Here is a 27863-nt window from a genome sequence, read left to right on the forward strand (position 1 = left end):
TAGATTTTTGTTTTTTAATGGAAGTAATTACAATGTTATTCTCTGTACATTTATTGCTTTTAAAAAGATTAAAATATGGCTTCTGATATTGTGCATAGCACACAAACACCCCATATGTTCTCCATCTTGAGCCAGCCACATAAATGAAGTTTGAACAATTAATTGTGGGGCTGCTCCTCACAATTTCCAACAAACATAATGGATAAACGACTACTATATCATGGCACGGATGTAACTGTACCCCTGCAAATTCCATGTGGTCAACATCATTAACATTATTAACAGCACAATCCTACGAGCATCTACTCAGAAGCAAGTCATACTGAGTTCAGTGGGACACTTCCAAGTAACTGTGTATAGGATCGTAGCCTTAAAAACTAATTCATTAGCGACATTTAAAAATGGAGAATGGAATTTCCTTGCACATCTTACTATCTATAGAGGCAAGCTATATTTAAGATATAGCACAGAATTTCTCTTTTGCTTCAAAAGGGCTCTCATGCCCTTTAGGAAGCCTCCAGATATGAATGTTGATGCTTCAGTGCTGGCTAAGAGGCAATGGGCTTTACATATAAATATATAAACTACAGAACAAGTTCATATACATTATAGAGGTTTACAAAATTATGAATGGTGTGGAGAGCAAAGAGGGAGATTCCCTTTACCTCTCATAATACTGGAACCCAGGATCATCTAATGAAATAAACTGGCAGTAGGGCTTAGGTCTGACAAAACAAATGAGTTTTGTCACAGAGCATAACTGAATTTATGGAACTTGCTTTCACAAGATGTGGAACTAGCCATGAGTTTATCCGGCATTGGACAAATTAGTGGAGGATATGTCTATAAATGGCTATTAACGATGACAGCTAATCAGAACCTCAGGATAACAGTATATAAAAGATAGTGGAGAAAGGCAGGTGGGGAGGGCTGTTGCCTTCAAGCCTTGCCAGGGACTTCTGGCTGGCTGCTTCTGGGAACAGAAGTTTAGATCCAGATAGACCTTTGACTGCCCCATCAAGAAAATGCTTATATTTTTAATAAAGCCTCTATACTTGCAGACAAATTTCAGAAGAGTAACATTTGTTCTTGCTGCTCCAGACCAAAATATTATGACACTTATTAATCTTTGGAATCAAAGTACTATATTCATTCAGAAGCTCAACAAAGCAGAAGAGAGGATCCCACCTACAAGAAGGCAAAGATCATCTCCTATCACAGCCTCAGCCTTCCTTGTTTCGTATTTTCTATTAACATTATTCAAAAATTTATTGGGGATTTTTTTCATTTCTAGCAATTTACATGATTGATCATCATTGTCCACATTATGGATGTCTTTTCAGTCAATGTGCCAACATCTGATTCAGTGGCAGAATCTACCAAACTAGTATACTGGTGCTGGATTTCTCTTATGTCTGGTGCTTGTCTATATCTGCAAGACTGAAATTTTAACCAGACATCTGTTTCAATGAGGGAAAAAAGTTTCCAGCAAATATAATGCTGCAGTTTCAGGTTTGTAGCATAGCAGCGATAATTCACCACACTAATAGTTAAGTGATGAAAGGTAGTTATTACCTGTCATTCCTGTGTTCACATTGTTTAGTTCAGCCTTCCCCAACCTGGGGTTTGCCAGCTGTTTTGGACTACAACTCCCATTAATCCCGAGTCACTGCAGACATCTGGTGGGCACCAGGTTGGGGAAGGATGATTTAGATATTCATAAACAGAAATTCAAGCAGCTCAACATTCCCAGCTTGCTTGGTGGGAAAAACAGAGTGAAAGTAGAATTTGCTTAGAAAGATGTACGCTACTTAATGAAGTGTGCTCTCTTCCTGTTAGTGCATCAAGCAAGAATTGAATGCAGAATTGCAATTCTGAAGCACAGAAGATACCTGGGCATTTCTAAAACTGAAAAAGGCAAAGCAAGAAACAGTTCAAAGTAACTTTGGTGAGCATTCAGATTTCCTACAGAGGATCGCTGCATCCTCACTACTGCCCTATCAACACACAACCAGGCATAAGCTTGCAGTGGCTGCTTAACAAAGTGCTCACTGGTCTGCTCTCAGCATTTATCCTGCTTCACTGAGGGCAAAAAAGATTGCAAACTTTAGAAGAAATAAGAGTGGGAATTGTTAATGAGACAATGTCTTTTCATAAGATGGTTATCTGACAAGAGGAAAACAAAAAATACTGGAGGCAATAATGGTGCCACAAGTAACCAAGCCATCAAAAGTCCAACTGCAATACTGATCACCTGGTTTGAGACTCCTCTTTGATTGGTGTTTTAACTGTTTTTTTTACAGTTTTAACTGTTGTACTATTTTAATGGGCTTCTGTAACACCGTAAAAAGATACAGGCTAAAAGTGCAGTCTATGCAATTCAAGCCTAGTAAAGCAAGTAGATACCTTCAGAAACAAGAACTCTTCCTCTTATTCAATCTTAATATATGGACTCTGACATACAGATAGTTTGAACATGCAGTCAGCAGCCAGGACAGTTTGACAATCAATGTTCAGAATGCATGGGGCAGAAAATTATCAGGGGATGAGATGCTGCTGCTGCTGCTGCTGCCTCTATACAAAATCTCTACTGATGTGATCAGGAAGGAGAACAAGACCTGGACCGGACAGTCTGCAGATCTGCTAGCTGTGGTTTATTCTGTGGGAAATTATATAGGTAATTTAGTGGTTGTAATTCAGATGTACAAAACAACTTTTATCATAATTTCAGAGAAAGGCAGAAGAACTTTTGATTTTTTTTAAAAAAACCAGGATCTACTATCTTTCAAAAGACTCAAAGTAAATATCTGAAATTCAAAGCGGACTAAGTGGCTATTCCTTTAAAAGATGATGAGTGTACACTAAAAAAGACTATTTGTTCTGATAGCTCCTATAACCAGAGTCCCAAGGGACCCTGGAGGAGATCATCTAGTCCAACTCCCTACTCAGTGCAATAAAATGTCAAGATGGGAGACCAGACTGGGTTTCCAAAGGGGAGAGCTCAGAAAAATTGATTGCTTACCCATTGCAAACAACTCAAATTGTAATTGATACACTGGGCTCTCAACTAAGTTTTAAATGTGTTCAATAAATGTGGATATTTGAATCCAGAGTGATTATGGTATTTCAAAAGGTTATTTCTTGTGTTTTATATTGTGTACAGTGTTTACACTGCCTATTTTGCAAAATATGAAGCTGCTTTAAAAACTCTCACATAATATGTTTATTTTAAAGGGGAAAAAACACCCCATTCAGGTTTCAGCAGTCTTGTTAACTGGAGATTACTGCAGCACCACTGCTGGTCCACAAGGCACCATGGTTGCTAGGACTAACACCTCTCTGGAGATGCAAAAATGTGTCACAGAATCATTCTCTTAGTCTTCCCACTCCCAGCAGGGGTAGGGGGAAGAGAATGGGGGTTAAGTCCATTTTGCAGCTTAGTAAACTGAAGCACACAAGGCAAATGGCAGTCAGTTGCACAATGCAGAATGAATCTCCTTGTTCCCAGTTCTTAATTACAGAACATTTCATGTTGTGGATCATACAGTTGTGAGAATACTGTGCATTAAGGAAGCATCAGATGAGTCATTAATTCCAGGAGAGGTAGCAAGACAGCACCAAAAGGGGAAGAGATAACCAAGTAGCATAAAGTAGCAAATTGAGTGGATGGGCTGATTCAGCCACAACTGTGAGAGAAAGGAATATTTCCTGGAAGTTAGTCAGTCTCCTTCTCCTTTCAGGTCACATTCTGATAACATTCAGGAAATGCCATCAGGATGAATTGGCAGGATCTAAATACAGGTAATGCTTACTCTCAATAAGACCTTGCATTTATCAGAGGCATATGTGGATAGTCAGATAGAGGCATATGTCAGATCCAAGAGCATCTCTTCCGCTATGGGCTACAATTCATCTCGCAATGTGGGTGGGTGGTCCATGCCAAAAAAAGAGGACGGTCTCCTGTGCACATCGCGTTCTCGTTTCACGAAGGCAGTGAAAGAGGAAACACAGTTTCCAATGAAATGGTCAGACTGGCCGAGAATGTACAAATCTACCTGGGCCACTTCAGGCTGCAAGTACACCACTTTTATCTGAAAAGGGAAAACAAGCAGAGCAGTTATTTAAACTGACCCTGGACAGATGCAACCACACACAAGAAGTTGTAGGGTCAGCCACAAGATGTCCATCTGCGCACTTTGTCCCTCCATCTGAACTTGTTCCACCAAGGTACGCCTTTGCATACCGCTTTCACGTTCACAGAGTATGACTGAGAAGGCATCCAAGTAGAAAGTGTTTCTGGATGTAGACTAAGGGCAGAGAATCTTTTCAGCACAATGGGCCACATATTTATCTCCCCCCCCCCAAACGGGCCTGCCCCTATCAATCATCTGATATCATAATGACACCAGGTGACTGATGGGTGGGTGGCCCACCCACCTATCAAAGTTGACCCACAGGGGTTGGGGGAGATAGTAACCAGTGAAGGGCACCAAGCAGGATTGAACTCTTTAATCCTACTCTCTGCAGGGCTGTGGGCAGCATTTAACCTTCCCCTCCCCCAACCAGTTGATGAGCTGGAGGTTAAATTCTGTTGCTTTGGTTGTTGCATGCATCCTCCAGCAATGATAATGGACCAGGCAGGGCAAGGTGCATAATAACAGCCTTGAGGATGGAGCCAATTACCTCCACACACTGTGAGCATATGCAAATACAAACCCACACCTGAGTTATTACAGGTCAGGGATCCAACACAAAATGATACTGGCCAGTCAACCTGCACAAAGGCCTGGCCAAGGCAACCAATTTATACTCCTGTTTTACAGGAGAGGCACATAGGGGCTGAAAAGTAAGTGATTAGCACAAGACTAACCCAACTCATCTGCCACCCAGGTACTGACCAGACAACAAACCCTTGTTGATCTACTGCAGATCATGCAAGAGATCCTGATCGACCTTCCCCTGCTGCCACTCTGCATTTGGCACCATCAAATGAGGAGCAGAAGGTGTGACAGCCTTCAACGCAGCAGCACTCCATTCCCCCATCACCTTTCTGCCCCACCTGTTGTCAATTTCTGCTGCCAATGCAAGGCTTTTTTAAAAAGTTCCTCTAGGTGCATTGATCTTGATCTGCTGCGGTTTAGGCCAGTGCAGACTTCAGGCTTGCAGGATCTACTTTGGTTTTTACCAGGTGCAAATGATACACCCCTAGAATTAAAAAAAAATCTCAGCCCAGAAATTTTTCTTCAGCACCAGAACTAACTTCACAGTATTTCAACACAAATACCCACCCCAGGTCAATCACCCCAGGTTTCTTCATTTCAACAATAAAATAGGGAAGTCATTTTGTTGTTGCCATTGCTAAACAACTGGGAGTCAGAATTCCTTTCTGATCTACTTCAAATCAATCAGAAATCCAACAGTAGACCCTGATCTTCCTTCTGCCCAATGCTGCTGTAAGCCACCTTGAGAGCTTCCATCAGGGTTGAAAGGCAGGATATGAATCTTTTAGACAGACAGAGGAAAGCAATCGAGCTTCCAGTATTTGCACCAGTAACTACTGGTTAGTCCAGCTGCAGGAGGACATTACCTTTTGTTTGAAAAGCTGCTGTATATCCTTCGTGTAAGGTTCAGAATCACTGGCGATGTACACAGCTTTTGCTTCTATCTTCTTCACCCAGAGTTTAAGGGCTCGCTTTATCTCTTTCAAGCTTGGCAGACACATGTCCATGGTAAGGAGTGCAGCAGTGTTCCGATCATAGCCCACACACTGTGGCGAAGCCATTAAATGGGACCCAGCAGTGCCATCTTTCAACATATTACATGCGTTTTTCTAAGAGAAGGGGGAGAAAATGCAACATCCCACCAAGGTAAAAGGACTTCATAGCACCGGGGATGAGAATTCCAAACAGCTGGCCAAAACAGGTAAAAAACATTGCTAATATCCCTAAGTGCTCAGTGATACCTAGCTTCAGATATGTTTTCATACCAGAAGAGTCTAGATTTAACTATGCACTAAGGCTGTCAATGACTGCAAGTTAAAATGGCTGTGTATATTGTTTCAGGATCAGATACAGTAAGCCTCTGAATATCTCCAGCTGCTGGGCAAGAGGTGAGGGGTATTGTCCTGCTTGTGGGCTTCCCAGAAGCACCTGGGTGTCCACTGTGGGCAACAGGATGCTGGACGAGACAGCATTTTGTCCTGAACCAGCAAGGCTCTTCTCTTTTTTGTTTGGAGATAGAAGGTGCCAGTCAGACTCTACTGCAACGCTACCCACATGCACTGTACCCATGAAAGTCTATGAAAGAACCATACCCAGTCTGAACCCACGCGCAGATGAATTCCCACGTAGGGTCTGACCAGGAACAAATTGATATAGGACTCGCCCTTGTCCACCATCTCATCAGACCATACCATATACCGATGCAGGGACCGATACTCCTCCAAAACAGGAAACTGGGCTGGTGCGCCCGGAAGAGCAACCACAGGATGTTCAGAGGATGGAAACCTGGTGAAAGATACAGCAGACAGACACAAATAAGCAATGCATACTTTCCATCAGTTAGGCCAAGGGAAGGGAACACTAGGGAGTCTGTCTGACTGTCAGAGCAAAGCAGAGGAGAGAATTCCATAGCTGGGAGAGTAGGGCTGTCCTACACCACAGGGGTTAAGGAAGCAAAGGAGCTATATGGCAGCAGAGCCAACAGCAGGTAGAATTTAGGCAAAAATTATGCCACAAATATCATCGTTAGTCTTATCTGCACAACTTGGGACGAGGAATGAAACTGAAAACAACTTCCGGAGGGCACCATGTTGGCTACTCTTGCGATTGTTCTGGGCCCTCATATTGTCACTGGTATTGTCATTGGTTTATTTAAATTGCTGTAAGCTGTCCTGAATGGTGAATGTTCACTAGAAGGATGGGAGAGAAATTTTTGATCTAAATAAATAAAATTAGCAGTTACCTTAGGACAGAGATAGAGAATGCCCTATGTATAGCGTCGCTATATATCACTCTTTAAAGGGGGGCTCAAACAGCTGGTTCAATCTCCTGCCTCAAAGCATTGCCAATGAGCCTGTGGAGCCCTCTCTTCTTTCTGGAAAACCTTTAAGGAAGGAAGAAGCTACAACTTGCTAAGGCTGTTTGCTCTAGAGCTCTTCGGCTCTCATTTTTAGGAAACTATATCGTAAATTCTTTTTTTAAAAAAAATTAAGCACATACAAGAAAGGGCTGAATAATAATAAATCACTAAAAAGTCTTTTTTTCATTCCCCCCCCCCAAAAGACTTACAAAGAATATTTCAACCAAAATAAAGTTACTTCATATTATCCATTTATGCTGTTATAGTCTTTGGCTCATAAGAACTTGCTAATCCCCCAAACACTTTGGATCACCTCCCAAGAATCTGCATACTGGAGTTTCAGAAGACTACATGGACCTCCCTGCATTTGAAACTAAAGCAGGGATCTCTGAAAAACCAACAGACTAAGCGACCAGGCTTTAGTTATGCATGAATTAATTTGTCTTACACTGTCAGACCTTTGGTCCACACACTCCAGCTGGCAGCAGCTTCCCAAGGTCTCAAAGGTAGAAAGGTCTTTCTTAGTTCTGCTGACCAAGACCCTTTTAACTTTATGCCTCCCAAAGAATATTGGTAATGGGTCAACATAAAAAAACCACCCAAAATAAAACTAACTAGAGTTGCCAGAAACTGAAGCGTGGGACCTTGTGCTTTTCGCCTGAGCGGTAGCTCTTTCCCACAGATTTATCCATGGGTTTAGGGCACAATCCAATCCACCTTTCTGCAGAGCTGGGATGAGTTGGATGCTGCGGTGCGCTGGCTGCAGAGATGTGGCTCCGCCAGGGATGGCCAGCGGGCCAGCGGAAGCCTCTAGAACAGGGCATTTTGGAGGCACAGTGTGGTGGAGCCGCACCCAAGGGGGACTGGTGAGAGATACTCCTCATATCTGGACCACTCCCCTGGGTCCTGATCCCCTTCCAAACTCCACTAGACAAAAGGCCGATGCAATAAAACAATTTTTTAAAGTCCCATTGTAGCCTACGGGTTTACTCCCCAGAAGGCCTGTTTGGTGGAGCTTGCACGCATGGCTTCCAATGGAGCCCACGTACAGTCATGCCTGCGGCTCCCAAGCAGGAGGATCCCGTGGAGCTTTCCGCCGGCTCCTCTGCCATCGCCCCACCAGCTCTGCTGGCTTCCTAGCAGTTGGATTGCTCTGCCCGACTTAGGGGTGTGCATTCCCACAGTGATGAGTAAGGATAAGACTAAAAACCGTATTCAAAAAAAGATGGCCCATTGTAGCCATCCAAAACCTGGCTTCTAGAAGCCAACCAAGAGCAATACTTTCATTCATAACCAGAGATACCTAAATAAAATTCGATAATAAGCAAACTTATTTAGGTTTTATTATAATCTATCAGGCAGATAATTAAGTACCTACAAATTCTTTAAACTGATGGGCAGTCCTAGTTGTAAGGCCACTGCTTCTTCTCCCAACCTCAACAGAAAAGGCAATGAGGTTTCATCTGCTCGGGTTTTTTCTTTGTTGTTACATTTTGTCTGTTTATCTCGTTAACCAACTTTGTTGCTATTTGTGTGGAAAGGCAGGATCCTTGTCTCTCTTTCCAAGAACTTGTTATAAGCCAGAGTTGCCATGGGGAACGTGCCTAGTGCCTACCCATGCCCTTCTCCCAACGGTATCCCCCAAGTGGCACTTGCTACCTTCGGATCCAGTGGTCCTTGTAAGAGGCACTGAAGGAGAGGCCTCCAAACAGCTCCGACCTATCGAAATCCACAGCAAACTGATCCCAAAAGGGCCCAAAGGGGTTTCCGTCCTGCAAAAGCAAAGGCAGCTGCTCATTCACCACAGCAGATGAAGGATGAGGCAGGGCAGAGGAACAGGAAACTTTGCAGTTCCTGGGGGAGCCACAAGCTCCTTCCTGATGTGTCCTGGTTCCCTAGCCCCACACTGAAACCTGCATGTAAGTTTACCAGAAACATTCCAAGGACAGAGAGGATGAAAGGAAGATAGGTACAAAAGCATTGATTGAAATGATGCACAGCGGGTTACCTAAAACACAGTGGTCCAAGCAATGCCAGTAGCAGAAAATTTGCTGAAGTCCAGGGTTACAGCAGGCACCTCAGGGGCAAGAAGGTCTCCTACCTTCATGGGGCAAGTCCTTTTGTCCATGCTCCTCTGAGCTGCTGCTTCAAAGCAGTATGCCACTCTCTTGCCAGGAGGCCAGTGGATGGGTGCCAACTTTTCCATAAATTCCTCCAAAGTGATGACTCGGTGGTACTCCTGGAGAGGTGCAACCTTGAAGTATTCTTTGTAGGGAACGTGTTGCTACAACGCAAAGGAAACAGAGCTTGAGGCACTTGCCCACACATGTAATGTGAGCACAATTGTTCAGCAGTAGTGAATCCACAACATACTAAGGGAAAAGTGACTGACTCTCTGACTCAAGGGGGTTAGGGATTTCCAAAGACCAGTCCCCTCCGGTCAGTCAGATTTGCAGGCTTGATGGACTCTTGATTCTTTCACTACACACAAAGCTTTAGCTTACAGCAGAGGCCAGGAGTGCTTTTAAGATCTGTACTTGGCTAATTAAAGAAGAGGGGCCAGAGCAAAATGGTTAAATAAATAAATAAAAGTTTTGCATGTTCAAGGCATATAAAATGTAGCTAGCAGCCAACACTAGCAGACACAACTCATGTTCAAGGAACTATTTCTTGAGCCCATTTATGTCTAGCATTAGAAAAATACTTAGCATTGCAAAAGCAAGAACCCAAATATCTCAGAACCACTCATATTTACATTTATTGTTAGTTGCCAGGATGGTTATTGGAAGAAAATGAAAATATTTAGAGGGGCTAAATAAGGATTTATGGTACAGTAGGGCCCCGCTTTACGGCGTTCCGCTTTATGGTGTTCCGCTGATGCTGCAGCTTTCGTTTTTAATTTAAAAGCTATTTTTTCTCTTTTGCAACATTTTGCACCGTTTTCACACGACGCAGCCCATTAAAGTCAATGGGGTTCTGCTTTACAGCGTTTTCCGCTTTACAGTGGGGGTCCAGAACGGAACCCGCCGTACAAGCGGGGCCCTACTGTACAATCAAATCTGGTCCATAGCTATCGCTAGAAAATTAATTCAAAAATTAAGAGGTTCAGTAGAGGACATAACAAAAAGATTAGTTTTCAATTAGGTGGCAAAAATATTTTACATATAAATAGTGTCAATATTCAAATGCCTCCAGTGAAATACACCACTATTTGGAATTCTTATTAACTCTTCAGTTTCACTGGAGAATATCAGAAGATAAGACCCTGAGGACACCATCCTGACACTTACAGACCAAACATACAGCTTTACGGCGTTCCACTTTAAGGCGTTCCGCTGATGTGGCGGCTTTCGTTTTTAATTTAAAAGCTATTTTTTTCTCTTTTGCGCCGTTTTCACGTCATTTTCATGCGACGCGGCCCGTTAAAGTCAATGGGGTTCCGCTTAACGGTGGGGGTCCAGAACGGAACCCGCCGTATAAGCGGGGCCCTACTGTATCTTTAAAAAGGACACGTTATTCCCTCCAATACTACTAATTATTATTATTCCTAGGAATTGAGAATGCAACAACCCAAATTTGTAACAATTTGTGTGTTTGTGTTATTTCAAATTCCATTCTTATTTCCTTATTTCAGTCTGTGTCTGTGTTGGAATTGCTTTTTAATATGTCTTAAAACCTTCTATTTAAAAAAAGATGTTTTGAAAGCTTTCTTAAAATGTTTTTAAAGATGTTTTGTTTTAATGTATTTTAAAGTCTGTTTCTATGATGTTTTAAAGTGTTTTTAGTGCTTTTGTTTGCCACCCAGGGCTCCTGCTAGGAGGAAGGGCGGGATATATATCAAATAATAAATAAATAAATTTCTTTCATGTTATTGACTTATGTGTTTGTTATTAAATATATATATTTTAAAAAAGAACTTCTCACATTTGTATAGGGAGGCCTGTGATACCGGTACTCAATCCACGGAGGCACAGCTAAGGTCCGATTTACCATCTTTGCAAACGCCAAAGAACCCAGAAAATGGTCTGCTTGGTTCCCAAATCTCCCTAGAAATAAGAACATAAAGACCCATTTCTTAGTTACCAGGCTGGGGCAGAACAAGAAGCCTCAGGAAGCTTTATACTGTACTGAAGAACAACACTCAAAATGGTGCAGATTTTCCTTCATTATGCTGAGTTACTCACAAAGCTGAAGCATAAGGCAGACTCATAAACACTAGGTCTCTAGAACATTCCCAACCACAGAAGCCTTCAGAAGTTATTTTTTCCCATAGGATTGTATACCCATTTGAAAAGAAAACCTCTGAAACAAAGAAGAATCTGAGGGGATGAAAGAGCAGGAAACAACAACCCATTCAGGTAGTAATCAGTGGCAAGCAATAATTACCCCCAGATAACCAGGGAGGAAAGTGTTACAAAAGTTGTAAAAGTTTATAACACAAGAGACTAACAGAAGAAGGTATACTTGAATAGGAAGACTTATCACCTCTGTGGATTTATTTGCAAAGTTGGCAGAAAAGTGTATCAAGAAAGGTGGCAATGAGAGGTCTGGTGACCCGGAGGCAATTCTTACACGTGGCAAATAATCAAGTAGCCTTTATTACAAGGCTGTAATAAAAATCACAGCTGCTGTCACATCAACTGAGAGTTTTGGCAGGGAGTTTATAATTTATAATTTTGCAGCCTTTTTTAAAAACAACAACAATGGTTTTAGGACCATTATATTTTTTATTTTAACATTTATCTTCTTTTTATGCCTAATTATGAAGCATAATTATGTAACAGTGCTGTATAGACCAGAGGTTGGTCAGGAACCAGAAGTGGGTCACTCTCTAAGCTACAATGCAATCCACACCTTTGCACTGAGCCTCATTGTATTTTGAGTTGTGAAGGCCTAGGGGGAAAAAGTGGGGAAATTAAGCAAACCCCCCCCCCCGGGGTTTTCCAAAAGAATTTGGACTATGACATGTGAAAGGGTATAGACGTTTTTAGAAGTCCATGATAAATGTGATGACAAAAATGAAGAAACAGAAAATGACAGTGACGGCTCCGGAAATGAGACTGACTAAATTTCATGAGGTATTGAATGAGACAGTTTTCTTCCCTCTTTTTCTCTGCTCTTTTTATGGAAATGAGTGTGGTGTGTTTGCTTGACACTGTGGATGACTAGACGAGACATAATAATTTCCAGAATTCATAGTTTCTTTCTTTTTTATTGTAATATTGGTGGTTTCTCCTGTTTTTATTTTTTATTTTGCCTGCTCCTCATAAAGTGGCAAAATGAAAGAGATGCTCAGTTCCTTACAGTTTAGCATACAGTCTGTATTGTCTGAATAAAGTGTCCCTTTAATATACTAAGCATAATAATTTAATAGCAAACCAAGTTTTACATGATATATTTTCTGTCCCTAAAATAATTTTTTATCTGTAAAAGGTACTAAAAAAATAAGTATTGCATTTTTCAATTTTTCACAAAATTTATGTTAAAAAGTTATAAGTGGGTTATATGTTGGGACTAAAATGAAAATGGAAATGGACTGCCTTCAAGTCGATCCCGACTTATGGAGACCCTATAAATAGTGATTTCATGGTAAGTGGTATTCAGAGGGGGGTTACCATTGCCTCCCTCTGAGGTTAGTCCTCCCCAGCAGGCCAGGGCCTGCTCAGCTTGCCATAGCTTGCCCCTTCCTTGTCCGCAACTGCCAGCTGGGGGCGCAACTGGGCTCCTTGGGACTCTGCAGCTTGCCCACGGCTGCACAGGTGGCAGGGCACGTCACCCCTGAGCCACTCACTGTGGGGTGATCTTTAGCTGGCCCTTGACACCCAGGAGACACAAGCGGGGATTTGAACTCACAGACTCAGGACTCCCAGCTAGGCTCTCCTCCCCACTGTGCTATACCAGCTCCTTGTTGGGACTAAAAGAGAGTCTGAAATGGCCAGCCCGTAATTTAGTTGCAGCACCACCTGTTCTGCTAGCAAAAAGTGCTAAGTCTAATCCCAGGCATCTCCAGGTAAGGTTGGGAAGGACTCCTGGCTTGAAAACCTAGAGAGCACCTGCCAGTCAGGGTAGACCAGGGGTTTCGAAACTCTTTTCCCCATGGGCCACTTGAAAACTGTTGAGGGTCTTGGCGGACCCTCCTTAATGATTTTTCTGCCTGTTGTAACAATTGCAATTCCACAGAATTCAAATTACAATGCAAAATAATACAAGAAATAAAAATTTGAATCACTATGAATATTCTGAAGCAATGGATGAACTGCTCCCCCGTCTTCAGCCGCAAATCCACATGCCATGGGACCACCTAAATGAAGTTCACCGACCACAGCCTGGGAACCCCTGGCACGGGCAGCACTGACTGACCTATATGGACCTATGATCCAAGTGGGCGCACAGCAGCTTTCTATGTTCCTACTATCTGGGGCACAGATTGGAAAAGTTACTTTTTTGAACTACAACTCCCATCAGTCTCAGCCAACATGGCCACTGGATTGGACTGATGGGAGTTGTAGTTCAAAAAAAGTAACTTTCCCAAGCTCTGATCTGGGGTGATTTTAGGATGTTTTAATTGTTTTTGATGTATTTCAAAACTACTGTAACCCACCCTAGGGCTTCTTTCTGGGTGAAGAGCGGGTAATAAATGTAAATAATAATGGTAATGATCACAATAATAATTAATACCAAAAAGAACACAGGAAAAAAACCCAACAACAAAACACACTTAAATTTTAAACTGTTTAACACGGGGGGGCGAGGGGGAGAAGGAACGGGACTCTCCCCCCCCCGAGTTCCCCTATTAAGAGGCGCCTACCACAGGGATGGCGAACTTGTGATCCTCCAGGGGCAGCTGGACTCCAACTCCCAGCGGCCAGCACGGCCCAAGCGGACTCAGAGATGATGGGAGCTGTAGTCCTGCAACATCTGGAGGGCCGCCCCGCTTCCTCACCCCGGGCCCACAGCTAACCGAAAGATAAGCGCCTGCGAGAGGCGGGGGGAGAGAGAAAGAGAGAGGGAGGCAAGGAAAGGTGGTGCCTACAGCCGCGCCCTCGAGCTGCGGAACAAGGGAGGCACACCCGCGCCTCACCCATGCAGGGGCAATAGAGCAAGTATCCAGCAGGGTCCAAGTCACTGCTGCCGCTGCTGCCGCCGACGCCGCCGAGATAAAACAGGACGAGTAGCAGCCGTAGGCCCGCGACGCCAACCGGCCCCTTCCCACAGGCAGCCATGCCTTCCTCTCCTGCTGAGGCAGAGCGGCTGGAACAAGCGGTGTCCTAGGCAGGTAGGAGCGGCTTCGCTAGGCCCGGGCGGGCCAGGCCAGACCCGTCTCCATGGCGACCAACCCTGTTCCCGCCATGCCCCGCGCTCGCGAGGGAGGCAGGGAGGGCGAAGCGGCCAGGCCGAGGTAACTTCCGGTCTGCGCCGGATGTGGCGCCATGGAGGCCTTGAGGAGCGCGAGCAAGCCCGCGAGAGGAAAGTAAAGACGGCCGAAGCGCTGCCGCCGCTTGTCTTCCTCCCTCCTCCTCCTCCTCGCTGAACTTTTCCTCTTCCCCTCAGCCTCCGGCCATGGGGCCTCCGCCGCTCCTTCAGTTACCACAACAAGAACCGAGCACTCCTCCTCCTCCTGTATCTGAAGGCGCCGGGACGAGCCAGCAGAGAGGAGCGATTCGCGGGGCCGGGGTGAGCGAGCAAGCAAGGGAGCGGGCGGCACTAGTGAAAGTACGCATGCGCGGGGTTGGTGGGTGCTCGGGGCACCGTTGCGCCCCCCTCTCTCACCCCCAATTAGGGGGCTCTGCGCGGCACCCCTAGGTATTGGTGGTGATAACAATAGCATGCATATGGTGCCAAGGGTCGGAACAAAAAGGCAAAGTGCCTGCCCCAAGGAGCTTCCAGGCTTAAGGTGGGAAGCGGGTGGGCCACAGGGCGGCAGGAGGAGAAGATGGGCGAATGCAGTTCTGTCGGCTTAGACATCGTTTGAGGTGGAGGTAAGGACCGAGGAGAGCATTAAGCCAAAAGCTCTGTAGGAGAAGTGAGTTTTGAGCCTGAGTTGAGGGTGTGTGTGAGCTAGGGATGTCCTTGTAGGAGTTCTTGTGAGGAGCCACAGGCCCCAAGGGGGTGGCAAAGAAGATGCCAACCGTTGCGACTTCTGCAAGGGAGGCTCAGCGGAGCTCCTCTGTGTCCATGGTTGGCATGTAGAAGGCTCCAGGATCAATCTCTGGTGTGAAGAGTATCCGATAGGAGATGATGGCACAGACCTTTCTCTCTCTACTTCTAAGATTCTGGAGACCTGCTGGCAGTTGGAGTGGACAATCCCAGGGTAGCCATAGTCAGTCAGTAGTCTGACTTGGTGTAAGGCAAATTCCCAGATTCTGTAGCCGAGAGAGAAAATACACAGTGAGTGTGGTGCTGCAAACTCTGGTTGTCTTTTTAAACAAACAAACAAAAAAACTCACTTAGAATCACAGAATGGTAGAGTTGGAAGGGCCTACAAGGCCATTGAGTCCAACCCCTTGCTCAATGCAAGAATCCAACTTAAAAGCATATCTGACAGGTGACTAGCCCGTCTCCTTCCATTAAACTAGGCCAAGCACCTCCTATGACTCTTAATTCATAAGGGAGTCCCTGAGTCTTGGATTCAGCAGAAGGGATGTGTCTCAGTCCCACAAACATCATTTCAGCTGCTCAGAGCCCTTGACTGAGTAAGGAAGGCCGCCCTTTGATCCTGCAAGCTCACTGTCCTTAGGGCTGATGGGCAATTCCATTTCTGCTGGGAGAGGGAAGAATGAAGAGCACTGGAGCTCTGGCTTTGTGCCCACTTCCCGAAGAAGGTCACGTGGCCTTCTGCTTTGATCTACTTGGATGGAAACACTTGGCCCGGCGGAATGGCAGCCTGCCCTGTCAGCTTGCCGGTTTCCTAGGCAGATGTGCAGACACAACAGTCATATTAAAAATAAATAAGTCTTGGCATCCCTCTGACAGGTGATGCAAGTTGAGAATTCCACTTGAACCTAGAACAAGCTTTCTGAATGAAGAAAGCAGCGAAATGACAGGACTCCTGATTGGTAGGGATGAGGATTTTGTCAGAAGGTTGGGTCTTCTAATTTCTTCGTCCAGAGGAACCTTTTTTTTGTTTCAATAACCTTTTTTTAACTGTTTTGGGAGGTATAATTTTAGTATGAGAAAGCCGTTGAGAGGTGATAGTCCATTTACAATAAAGAGCTCTGGCATGGCCATCTTCTGAAAATGGGACATGCTGTTGAGTGCCATCAGTATGCATGGTGCTTTGTAGAGTATAGTAGGACAGGTTACTGCCCCAAGGAGCTTACAATCTAACGATGTAAATGGCAAAACAAAAATAAGGGAATGCTTCAATTTCCCAGCTGTAAAATGAGAACAATTATTATGTACCTCATAGGCCAACATGAGGTGCTCCGTCTCAAGAGTCATAAAGAAATTATACGCTATCACTGTGGTGACACGTAACACCAAACTGTTTTTGTAATAAATATCAAGGTGCATATGCAGCCTATCTTATGCATGTCAACACTGGTAGTCTTTGCTTCTTCCAAAGAGGTAAGAGGTATTCAGAGGTGGTTTACCATTGCCCTCCTCTGAGTTTGGATGCATCTTAGTCTGGTATCTCAGCTTTGACCATTCTGCTGTGGGTGCTCCTGCTAGGAGTCTAGCCTTTTGGTCTAGACTCCTGACAGCATTGCTGTCAGCTTCTTCAACACTCTCAAACCCCCTCACCACGTTAAGGTGTGCATCCTAAAGGTGGACATTATTGGTTAGGACACTTTAATGCCTTTTTTGTTCTTTCATCCTGCTCTTCTTTCAGAAATCTCACAACAGTTCTAGAAAGTGCTTATGTTGTCTCCTAGCTGAGGAGTGGTCAGGTCTACCCCCGCCCCCAACCTCCTTAGCTTCACCATTGCTACAGGACTGGTGTGCCTAGATTAGTCATGCTTGTTCCAAAATATATTTTCCCAACAGCATTAAAAAAAAAAGTGACATCTGTTCTTAGGAACCTCCAGTAGATCAACAGAGGAAGGAGACTCAACAGGGGAGATTCATGAATCAGTATTTACTGTCTTATTCTGAAAGGTATTGAAGGTCATCCCTAACATCTCTGCTGCAAGGGTGGAGTTTGGATCCAGTGTTCAAGTGGGAGTATTCCAGGCCTTATAGCAGGAGTGGCTAACTTCAGACCTAGGGGCCAAATGTGGCCCTCGGAACTCTCTCCAGGCCATATCCCTCACTGGCCTTGCTTCGCCGCCGCCCCCCCAAGAGTTTTTGTCTGGGTGGAATGGGCCCTTGAACACTGATGATTCCTCTTGGCTTGCCTGGATAGAGAGGGGTGTACCTACTGTACAAAGGTAAATGTTACATTTTCAGCTCTGACCACTTTTGCCTCTGGCCTCGCCCATCACTGGTAAGTGGCTTCCAGAAGGGAATGTGGCCCTTGGACTGAAAAAGGTCCCCCACCCCTGCCTTACCTCATGCAGCTTGCCTATTTGAAGCAAAGTATTACTTAGGAGGATAACTGCGGAATAACATAAATGCCAGCTCCTTTATTAGCAGGGAATGTCATACACTGAATCGGAGGCACACCGAGCCAGCAAGCGAAGCTTCGGGCTAGACTGTGTCTTGAGGCAGCTTTTTTCCTTTATGCAAAGAGATCTACACTGTCATTGTAGGAATTGCACATGGTGGTAATAGCTTCTCTTCTAAGGCTTTAATCTCAAGTGCTTCTTTAAAAATCTTAAATGCTCCTTAGAGTTTGATGCTGACATCCAGGAATCTACATATATTCTTTTACTCAAAATAGGGTTGGTGCCTAAAACTAGATAAAGGGGATTTATAATCCTCCCCCTGCTCTGTGCATGTATGTATTTACTTAAGTGTGCAATTGGTCCTTCCAGGTAGAAATCTCTTCTTGCTGAAACCTTTGAAGATTGTTGGTGGATGTGATTGTACCAGTGAGATGCCCATGGGCAGGACTTCTGCTTCGTTTGGCCCTCCTCTGCCAGGCCTGCCATGACAGCATTCTTTACCAGCGTTCCCAACTGGATTCAAGATGCAAAGCAGGAGGAGGAGGAGACAGGCTGGAAACTAGTGGCCCGTCCCAAGGGCCGAGAAAGCGAGAGCCAAGGGAAATGCCAGTATGAGCTTCCGGGAGCCTCCTTCCCCAGTGTGGATAAGCTGAGAGGAAACCCGGAGCAGAGACCATACTGCTGCCCTCAACTGCACTGTGGCAAGGCCTTTGCCTCCAAATACAAGCTCTACAGGTGTGTGGGGTAGTGGCTAGAGTGTTGGACTGGGAGTGGGGAGACCCAGGTGCAGACTCAGCCAGGTAGCTCACTGGCCAGTCAATATGTTTCTTGACCTCAATTTTATTGCGGGGGCTGTTCAGGAGATAAAAATGGGTGAGGAAACCAGGTGCACTGCTTTTGAAGTCTGGTGGAAAGGTGGGATACATATTTAATAGACTGATATATTCTGGTTGCCACCTGTCTTTACAAATCCTAGGTGGCTATGCAGCAACTTGCCCCAGGTGTGTGTGTGTGTTTCTGTGTCCGTGTCCCCATCCAGTGCTTTGGTCCTGACTATCTTTTTAAAAAATAAGAGTGTCATCAGAACTGCCTCCTCCACTGGGATAGGGCCTGCAGTGTGAGGGTAGGTCATGGGCTGTATCTTCCAGTGGTCAAAAGAATCAGCCCAGCGGAGCTTACCACAATAATCTCCAGGGGCAGTTTAAAACGTTCCAAGGAATGCTTCACCGTAGGATAAGGGTGAATGAACCACTTTCCTCTGTAAGCCCCAGCGCAAATGCAGGCTTAGTAGCTAAACATGAAAAGAGGTATTTGGGCGAGAATAGGTGGTGATGATGAGCAGATTTTTCTGGGGGTGACATAGGCTAATTGTAGGAATGGTAACCATAAGGCCATAGATGTAAACTTTGGGGCTGCTAGTGAAATGCACCAGACCTCGCCATACAAGGTTTCATGGCATCCTCCTCCTTTTATGATCTGAACAGCATAAGATGTTGCTTGGATGTGTGGTATTAAGTGTTAAAACGCTTTGACGTCTTGCTCTTCTTCAGTACCATATCTCTAAAACTGAGCACCCAACAGCACAGGAAGAGCGACTTGCCCAATCCATGGGGCCCAGCTTTTTTTTTTATGATGGGGAGTGTGGGGGGGATGCAGACAGGACAAGCAAGATGTTTGTAACCTGTGCTTCTTTTCCCGGCAAGGCACTTGGCCACCCATTCTGCCCAGAAGCCCCACCAATGCATGTACTGTGAGAAAATGTTCCACCGCAAGGACCACCTCCGTAACCACCTTCAGACGCATGACCCCAACAAAGAAGCTCTTCACTGCCCTGAGTGCGGCAAGAACTACAATACCAAGCTTGGCTACCGGCGTCACCTGGCCATGCACGCTGCCGCCAGTGGCGACCTCAGCTGTAAAGTGTGCCTGCAGGCCTTTGAGAGCACCCAAGTGCTGCTGGAGCACCTCAAGGCCCACTCGCGGAGGCCGTCGGGCAGCGTGAAGGAAAAGAAGCACCCGTGCGACCACTGCGACCGCCGCTTCTACACGCGCAAGGACGTGAGGAGGCACCTGGTCGTGCACACGGGCCGGAAGGACTTCTTGTGCCAGTACTGTGCCCAGCGGTTTGGCCGCAAAGACCACCTGACCAGGCACATGAAGAAAAGCCACTCCCAAGAACTGCTGAAGATCAAGACGGAGCCAGTGGACATGCTGGGCCTTCTCAGCTGCAGTTCAGCCGTCGCAGTGAAAGACGAGCTGAGCCCCGTCTTGTGCATGGCACCCCGGGATGTGATGAACAGCAAGAGTTTCCCTGGGATGCTGCCAATGGGCATGTACGGCGCACATGTCCCCACCATGCCCAGCTCAGGAATGCCGCATTCTTTAGGCCCCAGTCCTCTGCCAATGGGAATGAGCTATCCCCTGGAATCATCCTCCCCACCACAACCTCCCCCAAAGTACCAGCTTGGATCTACCTCATACTTGCCTGACAAGCTACCCAAAGTGGAGGTGGACAGTTGTTTGTCAGAGCTCCCTGGAGGCCTGTCTCTTGTGCCTGGTGAGCCATCCTCGTCCTCTCCTCAACCTGCCACCCTAGAAGAAACTCTTCTCTCCAAGAGCCCTGCTCTGCTCTCTGAGGCTCTCTGTGCTGCTAACATGGACTTCTCCCACCTCCTGGGCTTCCTTCCCTTGAACCTCCCGACGTGCAACCCTCCCGTCTCCTCGGGTGGTCTGGTCATGGGCTATTCACAAGGAGAGGCTCAGTCACTCCTCACCACTCTGCCACCGCAAGAGTCGCCAGGAGCCACAACCTCCCTTGGCTTTGGAGCGCTTCACTCATTGCCCTCCATGTTCTCTCCTGGCTTGGGGGCCACGACCTTGCCACGTTTCCACCAAGCTTTCCAATGAGATAGCCAGAGAGAACAGAACTGGCCTGAGTGTGTAGATGGGGTACTGCGAAGGTGCCCAGATTTGTTATCCTTCCTACTGTGGGGTGGGAAAGCTTTAGGAAGGACTGGAACTGCCATATCCATTTCGGTGTATACCTCCGTCCTAGACAGTGAGTAGGTTGCAGCAAATTAGGAATTCAGGGATTTCCCCTCCTTTTTTGTTTGGTAAATCAGGTGCCACACTCCACACAGAGCTACATTAGGGCTACCATCTGCATTCCACTTTAGGAGGTGATTGAGTTGGGGTCTGCCTCAAGTTAGGGCCCAACATTTCCTCTGCCTTTCAGTGTCTCAGTCCATGGAGCAGCAAGAGGCTGAAAGAAGCTGCTGTTGTCCCTTATGCCCCCCCCCAATCATCTCTGCTGGTTGTGCCCACAGTGCTTGGTCTGTGGCGATTCAACACTTCCTTTCTTCAGAGCCGCTTCATTAAGACTTCATTCCAATAGCATTGTGTTTCAGAGCCATCCGTCTTCCCCTCTCCCCCCCCCTCAAATCACTGCAAATCAGGAAGTGCCAGGAACACTGTCCTTGTTTCTGGTATAGCTATTACACTGTTTACACAATGAACTCGAGTCACCCTGATTTCACTTCACTACTTCCATTTCTTCCCCTGTGGGGAAAATAAACGGACTTGGGACGGCCTTTGCCAATTTGGCCAACTGCTCTATAGATTGTGCCCCCTCAAATCTCAATGTGGTCAGAAGGATGCTGCAGCCCAACAAGTCCAGCTTGCTTTTGTGTCTTCGAGAGCACTGTTCCCCAAAGTACGTGCAGGTACAGAGAGGGGTGGGCGGTGGCCCTTTCTGTCCTAATGGACGCTCATTGCTTGCGGGCTTGTTTCCACTTCTCTAGCTTACTGTTCAGCAGTGAGAGCTGCCACTCTGCCTTGCAGTTGACACTTGATCGTTGACTGTTGAAGCACAGCGGGCTTGCTAGGAGTAGCATCGCTTCAGCCCAGTAAGTGCAAGTCCTGAGAAGAAGTTTACTTATGCCGAGCCTCCCTGCACCTACTTGGCACTGCTTGTTGGAGAAGCCCATCAGGCTGTGCTTTGCAGGAGCCAGCCCACAGCGCCTAACATCTTAACTTCATGGGCAGAGGAAAGGAGCTACAGCCAGCATGAAGTAGTCTCACTCTTTCAGTGGCTCAGCAAGATATATGCCACTTGTCTCTCGTGGGATGTTTTTGGTAACGCTTGTGGGAGGCAGCTTTTAACTCAACTGTGTCTTATCTAAAGAATGCCTTCGCGCCCTGTTCCTGCAACATGTGTGCGTTTCCCACAACCTCCAGATCTCCTGTGCTCCTTCCTGTCTCTTTAAGCGCTTGGAGCCCTTCCTAAGGCACCCCACCCACCTGCCTCTTGCACAACCTGTGTCTAGTGTTTTCCCTGCGTTTCAGGGACGTGGCACTCAACTCAAATGAGGGCTGCTTTGTAGAGTTTTCTGAGAAAAGCTGAGGTCTTGCACCAAAGGATGAAGAGAAACAAAATGTGCCATGGCTGTGGGGGTTACTTTGGGACACTTTGGCAGCACCAGGATCTGGTCCCTGCATGCTTTGTCACTTGATGAACTTGGGCCCATTAGGGCTTATCAATTGTTCCTGAGTTTCTGCTTCTCTGTCATACATTTGCATGCTGTGTTTGCTGCTTCCATTCTCCCTCCTGCTTACAATCCGCTTCTCTTTCCCCTGCAGCTTCCAGCCTTCCCCAGGCACTTACCTGGACTATTCTGTCTGTATCACAGCAAATACCTCATGATGTAGGTTCCCCTACTTCCCTGTTCTTATGAACTCGCACTTGGTAGCCTCATTTGGGGGTCAGTCCACCTGTGTTGCACTTCAGGGTATCTTCACAAGCCCCAGATGTGCACTTCTTCATACCTCAGATATATATTGGGGGGGAGGGGGCTAAGACTCTGGGGTCTGTTACTCTTTTACCTGCCCAGGTATGATACGCCTACCTCTGCACTCATTCCAAGATGCAGTCAGTGGCTTCTCTGGAGCTCCTTTCTCTATCAGCAAATACATAGGAAGTTCATCTTCTACTAGTTCATGTTCCAGTTTGCTTTAAGGTCTAGGTTCTTCCTTGTTGCCTTCCAGTATTTTGATATTTTCTTTGTAGGATATCCCCTCCTACTGGAGGGACAGGATTTGTAGGCTTAGCTGGCCCTTCTACACCTGTTTTTTTCATACCAGTTTAGTATTTTGTGTAATACTTACCTCGGTAATTGCATGTGGAAGTGAGTTCCACAAGTTGTGCTTCCTGATCTGTTTTAAGACGTTGCCTTTCTAATTTCAGTGAGTGCCTTGCGCTGGGTAAATAGGAGAGTGTCTGGGCTTCTCCTTATCATTCAGTATTTTTAAATACCTCAGTTGCATTTCCTCTTACTCTTTTCTTCCAGAAATTGCTGCACAGTCTTTTATCTTATGCAATCCTCATCACATCCCTACCTCGACACTTAAGATAAAGTTTCTACACTTTGCTTCTTCAGATATGACATTTGACTTCTGATCATGACTCTTCCAGCTTTTGACATCTCCTGCCTTGTCTGTTGATGATACCTGCTTCCAGCCTTATGTTCTGGGAAAAGTCTGACCTAGGAGAATATTTTGGGTTCTGACCCCTGTTCTTTTGAATGACCGTGTCCCTTTGACCTGTATCTCTTTGCTTTATTGCCCAACCTAAGATATAGGATAGGTAAGATTTGCCCCACTAATAATTCATAGCAGGCTTGGATGCCAAACTTTATACCAAAATGTTACCTTGCCAGTAATTTGGGGAGGGAGTTGGGAGAGGAACAGTGAAGTTTTGTATAATTATGGGTGCAAAATGCCACCCAAACAGCTGTAACAGGTCAGACAGTTGATCTGTCCAGCCTGTTTTTCTGTTTCTGACAGAAACCAAATCAGCATTGTTGCTTAAAGCTTTGTAACAATAGAACAGTGTTAAATGAAAATGGGGATTTGGTGGTGGTTGACCGCACCTAATCTGCTAGTTCATACACCTGTTGCTCAACCTGTTTGTCCTGTCCCACTATAAAAAGGAAATTGTGGTATTTTTTTTTTAAAAAAAGCCCACTTGGGAGTGAGTTGCTCCTGGCCAGCGTAAGCGGCAGAGAAATGTGGGGCATGACAGTTGGGCAGAAGAGCTCATAAGCCCCCTGCCTCCTGTTCCAAGGAAAGAGCAGTAGAAGCACATAGCCACGTGCTGTCCCATCCTGTCTACTCTCAGACTTCCACCATTTTAATGCTGGGCGCAGGCTAGAGTTATTTGAGAAGCTGAATGTGAGGCTGTAGAGCTGTCGTTGCACACAATACATGTACTGGGTTGTTTTTTCTGTTCTGCCATGCTTGGTGCAAAGGAAATGTCCTTTTTGGGGGCTTAGGAGAACATGAAAGGGTGGCCTTTTTTCCCTCCTTTCTACACAAGTAGCCTGTTTCAAGAAAGGTATAGCAAAGGTATTGCTATCTCTCTCAAAACCAAGAACCTATAGATGCTCACGCTTTACTTACAGTGATCCTGTCTGGGCTATAAGAGCTTCTGTGAATAGCAGTCTCCCAAAGAAAATTAACACATTATGTATGTAAGGTTTGCCATCCTGTTCCCGTTGGCCAGGATGCTTTTTGCAGGAGGGCGATACGCCCACAGGTTCAAACTAAGGCAGGGAATTCTCAAATTCTGGACTGGTGGTTCTTGCCAGCAGCTGCCACCTTTTCCCATTATCACGAGCTTCTCTCTGCCTAGAACCAAGTTTTTTTAGGGTGGTGGGGGCGCTTTTTTCTGTAGTTCCACTCAGGAGTGAAATTGACTGGACGCGAATCTGCTTGTTAAGAAGTCTGGTCACTGTCACCACTAGACCAAGCGGCAGAGGCTACAGGAGATAGGAATGAATAGACTCCTCCACAGTGCCTGGGGGCAGGGATTGTGCTGCAATGAAAGCAGGGGATGAATCGCTATCCCTGCTCTCCTGAAACTGCAGTCTGGACACAGCCTTGGGTGTTCAGGCCACTTGAAGCATTGAGATAGGTGGCCTCTGCCTCTCGTCTGGTAGGTGTTTATCCTGATTCCTTTTTTGGGGTGAGCAACTGATGGGGGCCCTTTTGGCCATTATTGCATTTAGTGGCAAATAGTTCAGCAAACCAATAGAGGGTGGAAATAGGGACACTTTCTTTGTGTTAAACTGCTGTACGTTAATTTAATTGAGCCCGATTACTTGGAAAGGTGACCAGCTGGCCCATATTCACCCTTTCCAACTGATGCGTTGGTGCTTTTTAATACTTCAGTTATCCTTCCTCTTGATCCTAAATGCGGTATCTAGAAGCTTGTCTTGCTGATTTTACATGGGGCTTAATTTCATATGGTGTGTTTAATAGTGCGATCCATTGTAAAGCAGAATTTGTCTTTGAGCTAAAGAGATTTTCCTCCTGCTTGTCAAGATTTCAGCTTTACCAAGACAATGCCTTCACCACCACCCCACTATTTTCCCAGAGCTTATGATTGCTTTAGGACATCATGATGAGGTGATCTTGCAATATCTGTGCCCTGTTAAATGCTTTTTGTATCCTTGCGTGGCCTAACCTGATATTTACCACTCTTTTATGAACCATTGAAGACAAAGGTTTTTTCTGGTGCGGTTGGTGCCAATGCATGCCACACAACGACTGGTAAAGTCATCACCTGAGGATTTCTATGGTCTCTTAGTAAAGGGAGGATTGGCTGGTAGATATGCAGTTGCCATTTCTTCATGGCAGTTTGAGCCCCGTTGGCATACCTTTGTAGCTTCCTTGTTGAGGAAACTGGCACTAGGGCTTGTCCTAGCTTTATTGGTGTCAGTGTTGCAGCAACCCTATCCTTCCCCAAAAAGGGCTCGCTCACTGTCACAAGGGTCTGTGTTCCCTTTAGCATTGCAGTTTCTTGCTGTACAAGCCTGCAAACTGTTTTGTGAACGCAAGTACATCACAACTATATCCAAAGTTTTAGGCTCTACTATTTGACTAAGCTGGTTCTTTCCCTTGCAGTTAGCAGTAAGTCCAGCGGCTTTATTTTACCCACAGAGGCCTCTTCTCAATGTAAATAGTAAAACTCATCGGGTTATTTGTACTTTCCCTTCCTTCAACTGGCACATCCTAAACGCTTAACTCATTTTTATTTTCTTACTGAGATAGCAAGTTGCTTGAAACTTGAGAATAAAATCTGACGCACTCTCATGTCCCTGGAGATTTTGAGCCCATCCCTGTGTGCTCAAAATATGCCTTTGCAGATTTTTTTATTCCTTGCTGTGGTTATGGGATTGCCCTTTCAAAGAAGAATATGCCCCTCACAGCAGTGGGATTCACTTTCAAGATGCCACTATTTCCAGACTTGCTCATTAGAAATGGAAGAGATGTACAACCTCCTGGGGTTAAAATTTCAGCTGAATTACAATAAGAGAAAAAGTAATATCTTCTGTTTTAATGTTACACAGGAACCTTTGGTTAAATAGATATGTCAATTATGATGAATTATTGTGAGTAAGCTCTGCATGGAGGGTTTTGCTTGTGTTGGTGATCCTGGGAGAAAGATGGCCTAGACACAAAAATTGCAAAAACAGAATAGTTGCAAATGGAGTTTTGGGGAAGAGTATGGGCAGAGAGAGAATGAACATCTGTTCTTGACCCCTTTGTGTGTTTGGCTTGCTTTATGACTTTATGCATTTTCCACCACAACAGCTATAACTTGAAGCAGCTTCAAATGCTCCCTCTCAGTATCCACCCAAACGAAGAAATGTCAATAAACTCAACATCCCTTTTCTGCTGCTCACACTTGTTGAAACTGATGGGGAGGTTCTCTCCGCTTCCCCACCCCCCAAAAAACTAGATAGCTTTCAATAGCAAGTTTCACTTGCCCAGTTTTACGGTGTGCTCTCAGCCTCCAGCTAACGTCTCATTAAAACTTGGGATTTTTGCCTAGTCTTAACTAAGAGCTGTGGTGGTGGTAGTGGTTTTTTTAAATAATGCTTTATGTAATGTGTTTTTACCAAGGTTTTACTGCTAAATAGGATGCTTTGACATGGAGCAGGCTGGGGACAGCCCCTTCCCTTGTGACCTACTACCTCAAGGCCACAGATTATCTCCCATGTACCTGCTCCTTGTGCTGGCTACCACATTTTCTTAATTCTCCTGTACCCCTATGTGCATGCAAAGGATTATAAGGGAACAGGGCAACTGCTGTCACCTGTGAGAAAAGTGGGGGCAGTGGAAACATGGAAGGTAGAGGATGCTTAGTAGCCTGCACCTCTCCAGTGAGGAATTAAAGCTTGTGGATGCCCGTGTCTTGGGTTGTCATAGGCTCAGGGTCAGACCGCTGAACTCTGGTTGCTCCTGCAGAAGCCTTAATAGCATACACTGTGATTCTGGAGTGCTTTGCACTGGGAGGAGGGAGTCATGGTTCTTGCCTTGTTTTGGAGGTTGAAACTTAAGACACTCTAGGGATGCTCTGTTCCTCGAGTCATTTCTTCATGGGAAAGCTGCCTGGTCCTCTGAACGGGAGCAGGTGAAGTGATGTCATGAACAGCCAGTGAAGGTGCAAATGGCCATCCTGTCCGAGAGCGTTTGTCCCTTATGTTATCTGCTCTCCTGCTTACAGCTGTGGTGCAACGACTGGACTACGACAGGCTCCTCTGGAATTTCTCCCATTCCTGCACCTTGTAAGAGGGAGCTGACCTCTCTGAGCCATACCAGCCCAATCTCCCATGCTGGCCAGCCTTCCCTCTGTTAGAGCCACCAAGGCCCTCTTGGCCTCAAGCTGGGACTTCTCAAACAAATCTAGCACTTTTTCTAAATGCAGCAAACAACCTCTTTATCAGAGTATTGTAGGACTTCTTACAAGTCCAAGTTTTTAAAACTAAAGATTGAAGTGCCATTAGGAAATGTACAGTTCAGCATTGTGCAGTTAACTTTTCCTTTTATCTTAACAGAATTAAGTCCAAAATGAAAGAGGGTGTGTTTTTTTAAAATGAAATTGCTTATTAAAAATGTTTGAAGTATGAGCTATACTGTTTGTTTGTGGTAGTGGGAACACTTATGCATAGCGCAGGTGGGTACCTAAGAACCAAACTGCCTATCACCCAGCTGGAGCCTTTAGTTTTTCCCTAGAAACGTGGCCTGTTTAATAAATAGAGGAGCTTGAGGCAGTTAGGGAAGAGCAGGACTTAATCACATGGTGTGAGAGCAAGAGGGAACCTAATTTTCAAGTTAGTATGGGGACTGCGAAAAAGACAAATAATTGGGTGTTAGAACAAATTAAACCAGAAC

The 27863-nt window shown here is 45.5% G+C and overlaps 2 protein-coding genes across 5 annotated transcripts; one reads left to right on the forward strand and one right to left on the reverse strand.

The window, feature by feature from the left end:
• Nucleotides 1-14604, reverse strand: POFUT1 (protein O-fucosyltransferase 1). 3 transcript variants are annotated; one of them, XM_061630801.1, is made up of 7 exons: nt 14114-14604; nt 11005-11126; nt 9182-9364; nt 8740-8852; nt 6314-6506; nt 5588-5830; nt 1-4091 (listed from the first exon to the last, which is right to left on the reverse strand). In XM_061630801.1, the coding sequence occupies exons 1-7, from the start codon at nt 14301-14303 to the stop codon at nt 3903-3905; spliced, it is 1233 nt and encodes a 410-aa protein (XP_061486785.1). In that variant the 5' UTR covers nt 14304-14604; the 3' UTR covers nt 1-3902. The 3 variants fall into 3 exon arrangements, with proteins under 3 accessions (XP_061486785.1, XP_061486786.1, XP_061486787.1); XM_061630802.1 differs by having other exon boundaries at nt 14162-14599; XM_061630803.1 differs by lacking the exon at nt 11005-11126 and having other exon boundaries at nt 14162-14243.
• Nucleotides 13991-27598, forward strand: PLAGL2 (PLAG1 like zinc finger 2). Of its 2 annotated transcripts, XM_061630800.1 has the most exons (4): nt 13991-14356; nt 14632-14754; nt 17997-18362; nt 19331-27598. In XM_061630800.1, exons 3-4 carry the CDS (start codon nt 18112-18114, stop codon nt 20532-20534), a joined length of 1455 nt encoding a protein of 484 aa, XP_061486784.1. In that variant the 5' UTR covers nt 13991-14356; nt 14632-14754; nt 17997-18111; the 3' UTR covers nt 20535-27598. The 2 variants fall into 2 exon arrangements, with proteins under 2 accessions (XP_061486784.1, XP_061486783.1); XM_061630799.1 differs by lacking the exon at nt 13991-14356 and having other exon boundaries at nt 14422-14754.
• The last annotated feature ends 265 nt before the right edge of the window (nt 27599-27863 follow it).

The sequence above is a fragment of the Rhineura floridana genome, chromosome 6, assembly GCF_030035675.1.
Source record: "Rhineura floridana isolate rRhiFlo1 chromosome 6, rRhiFlo1.hap2, whole genome shotgun sequence".
Classification (NCBI taxonomy): Eukaryota; Metazoa; Chordata; class Lepidosauria; order Squamata; family Rhineuridae; genus Rhineura; species Rhineura floridana.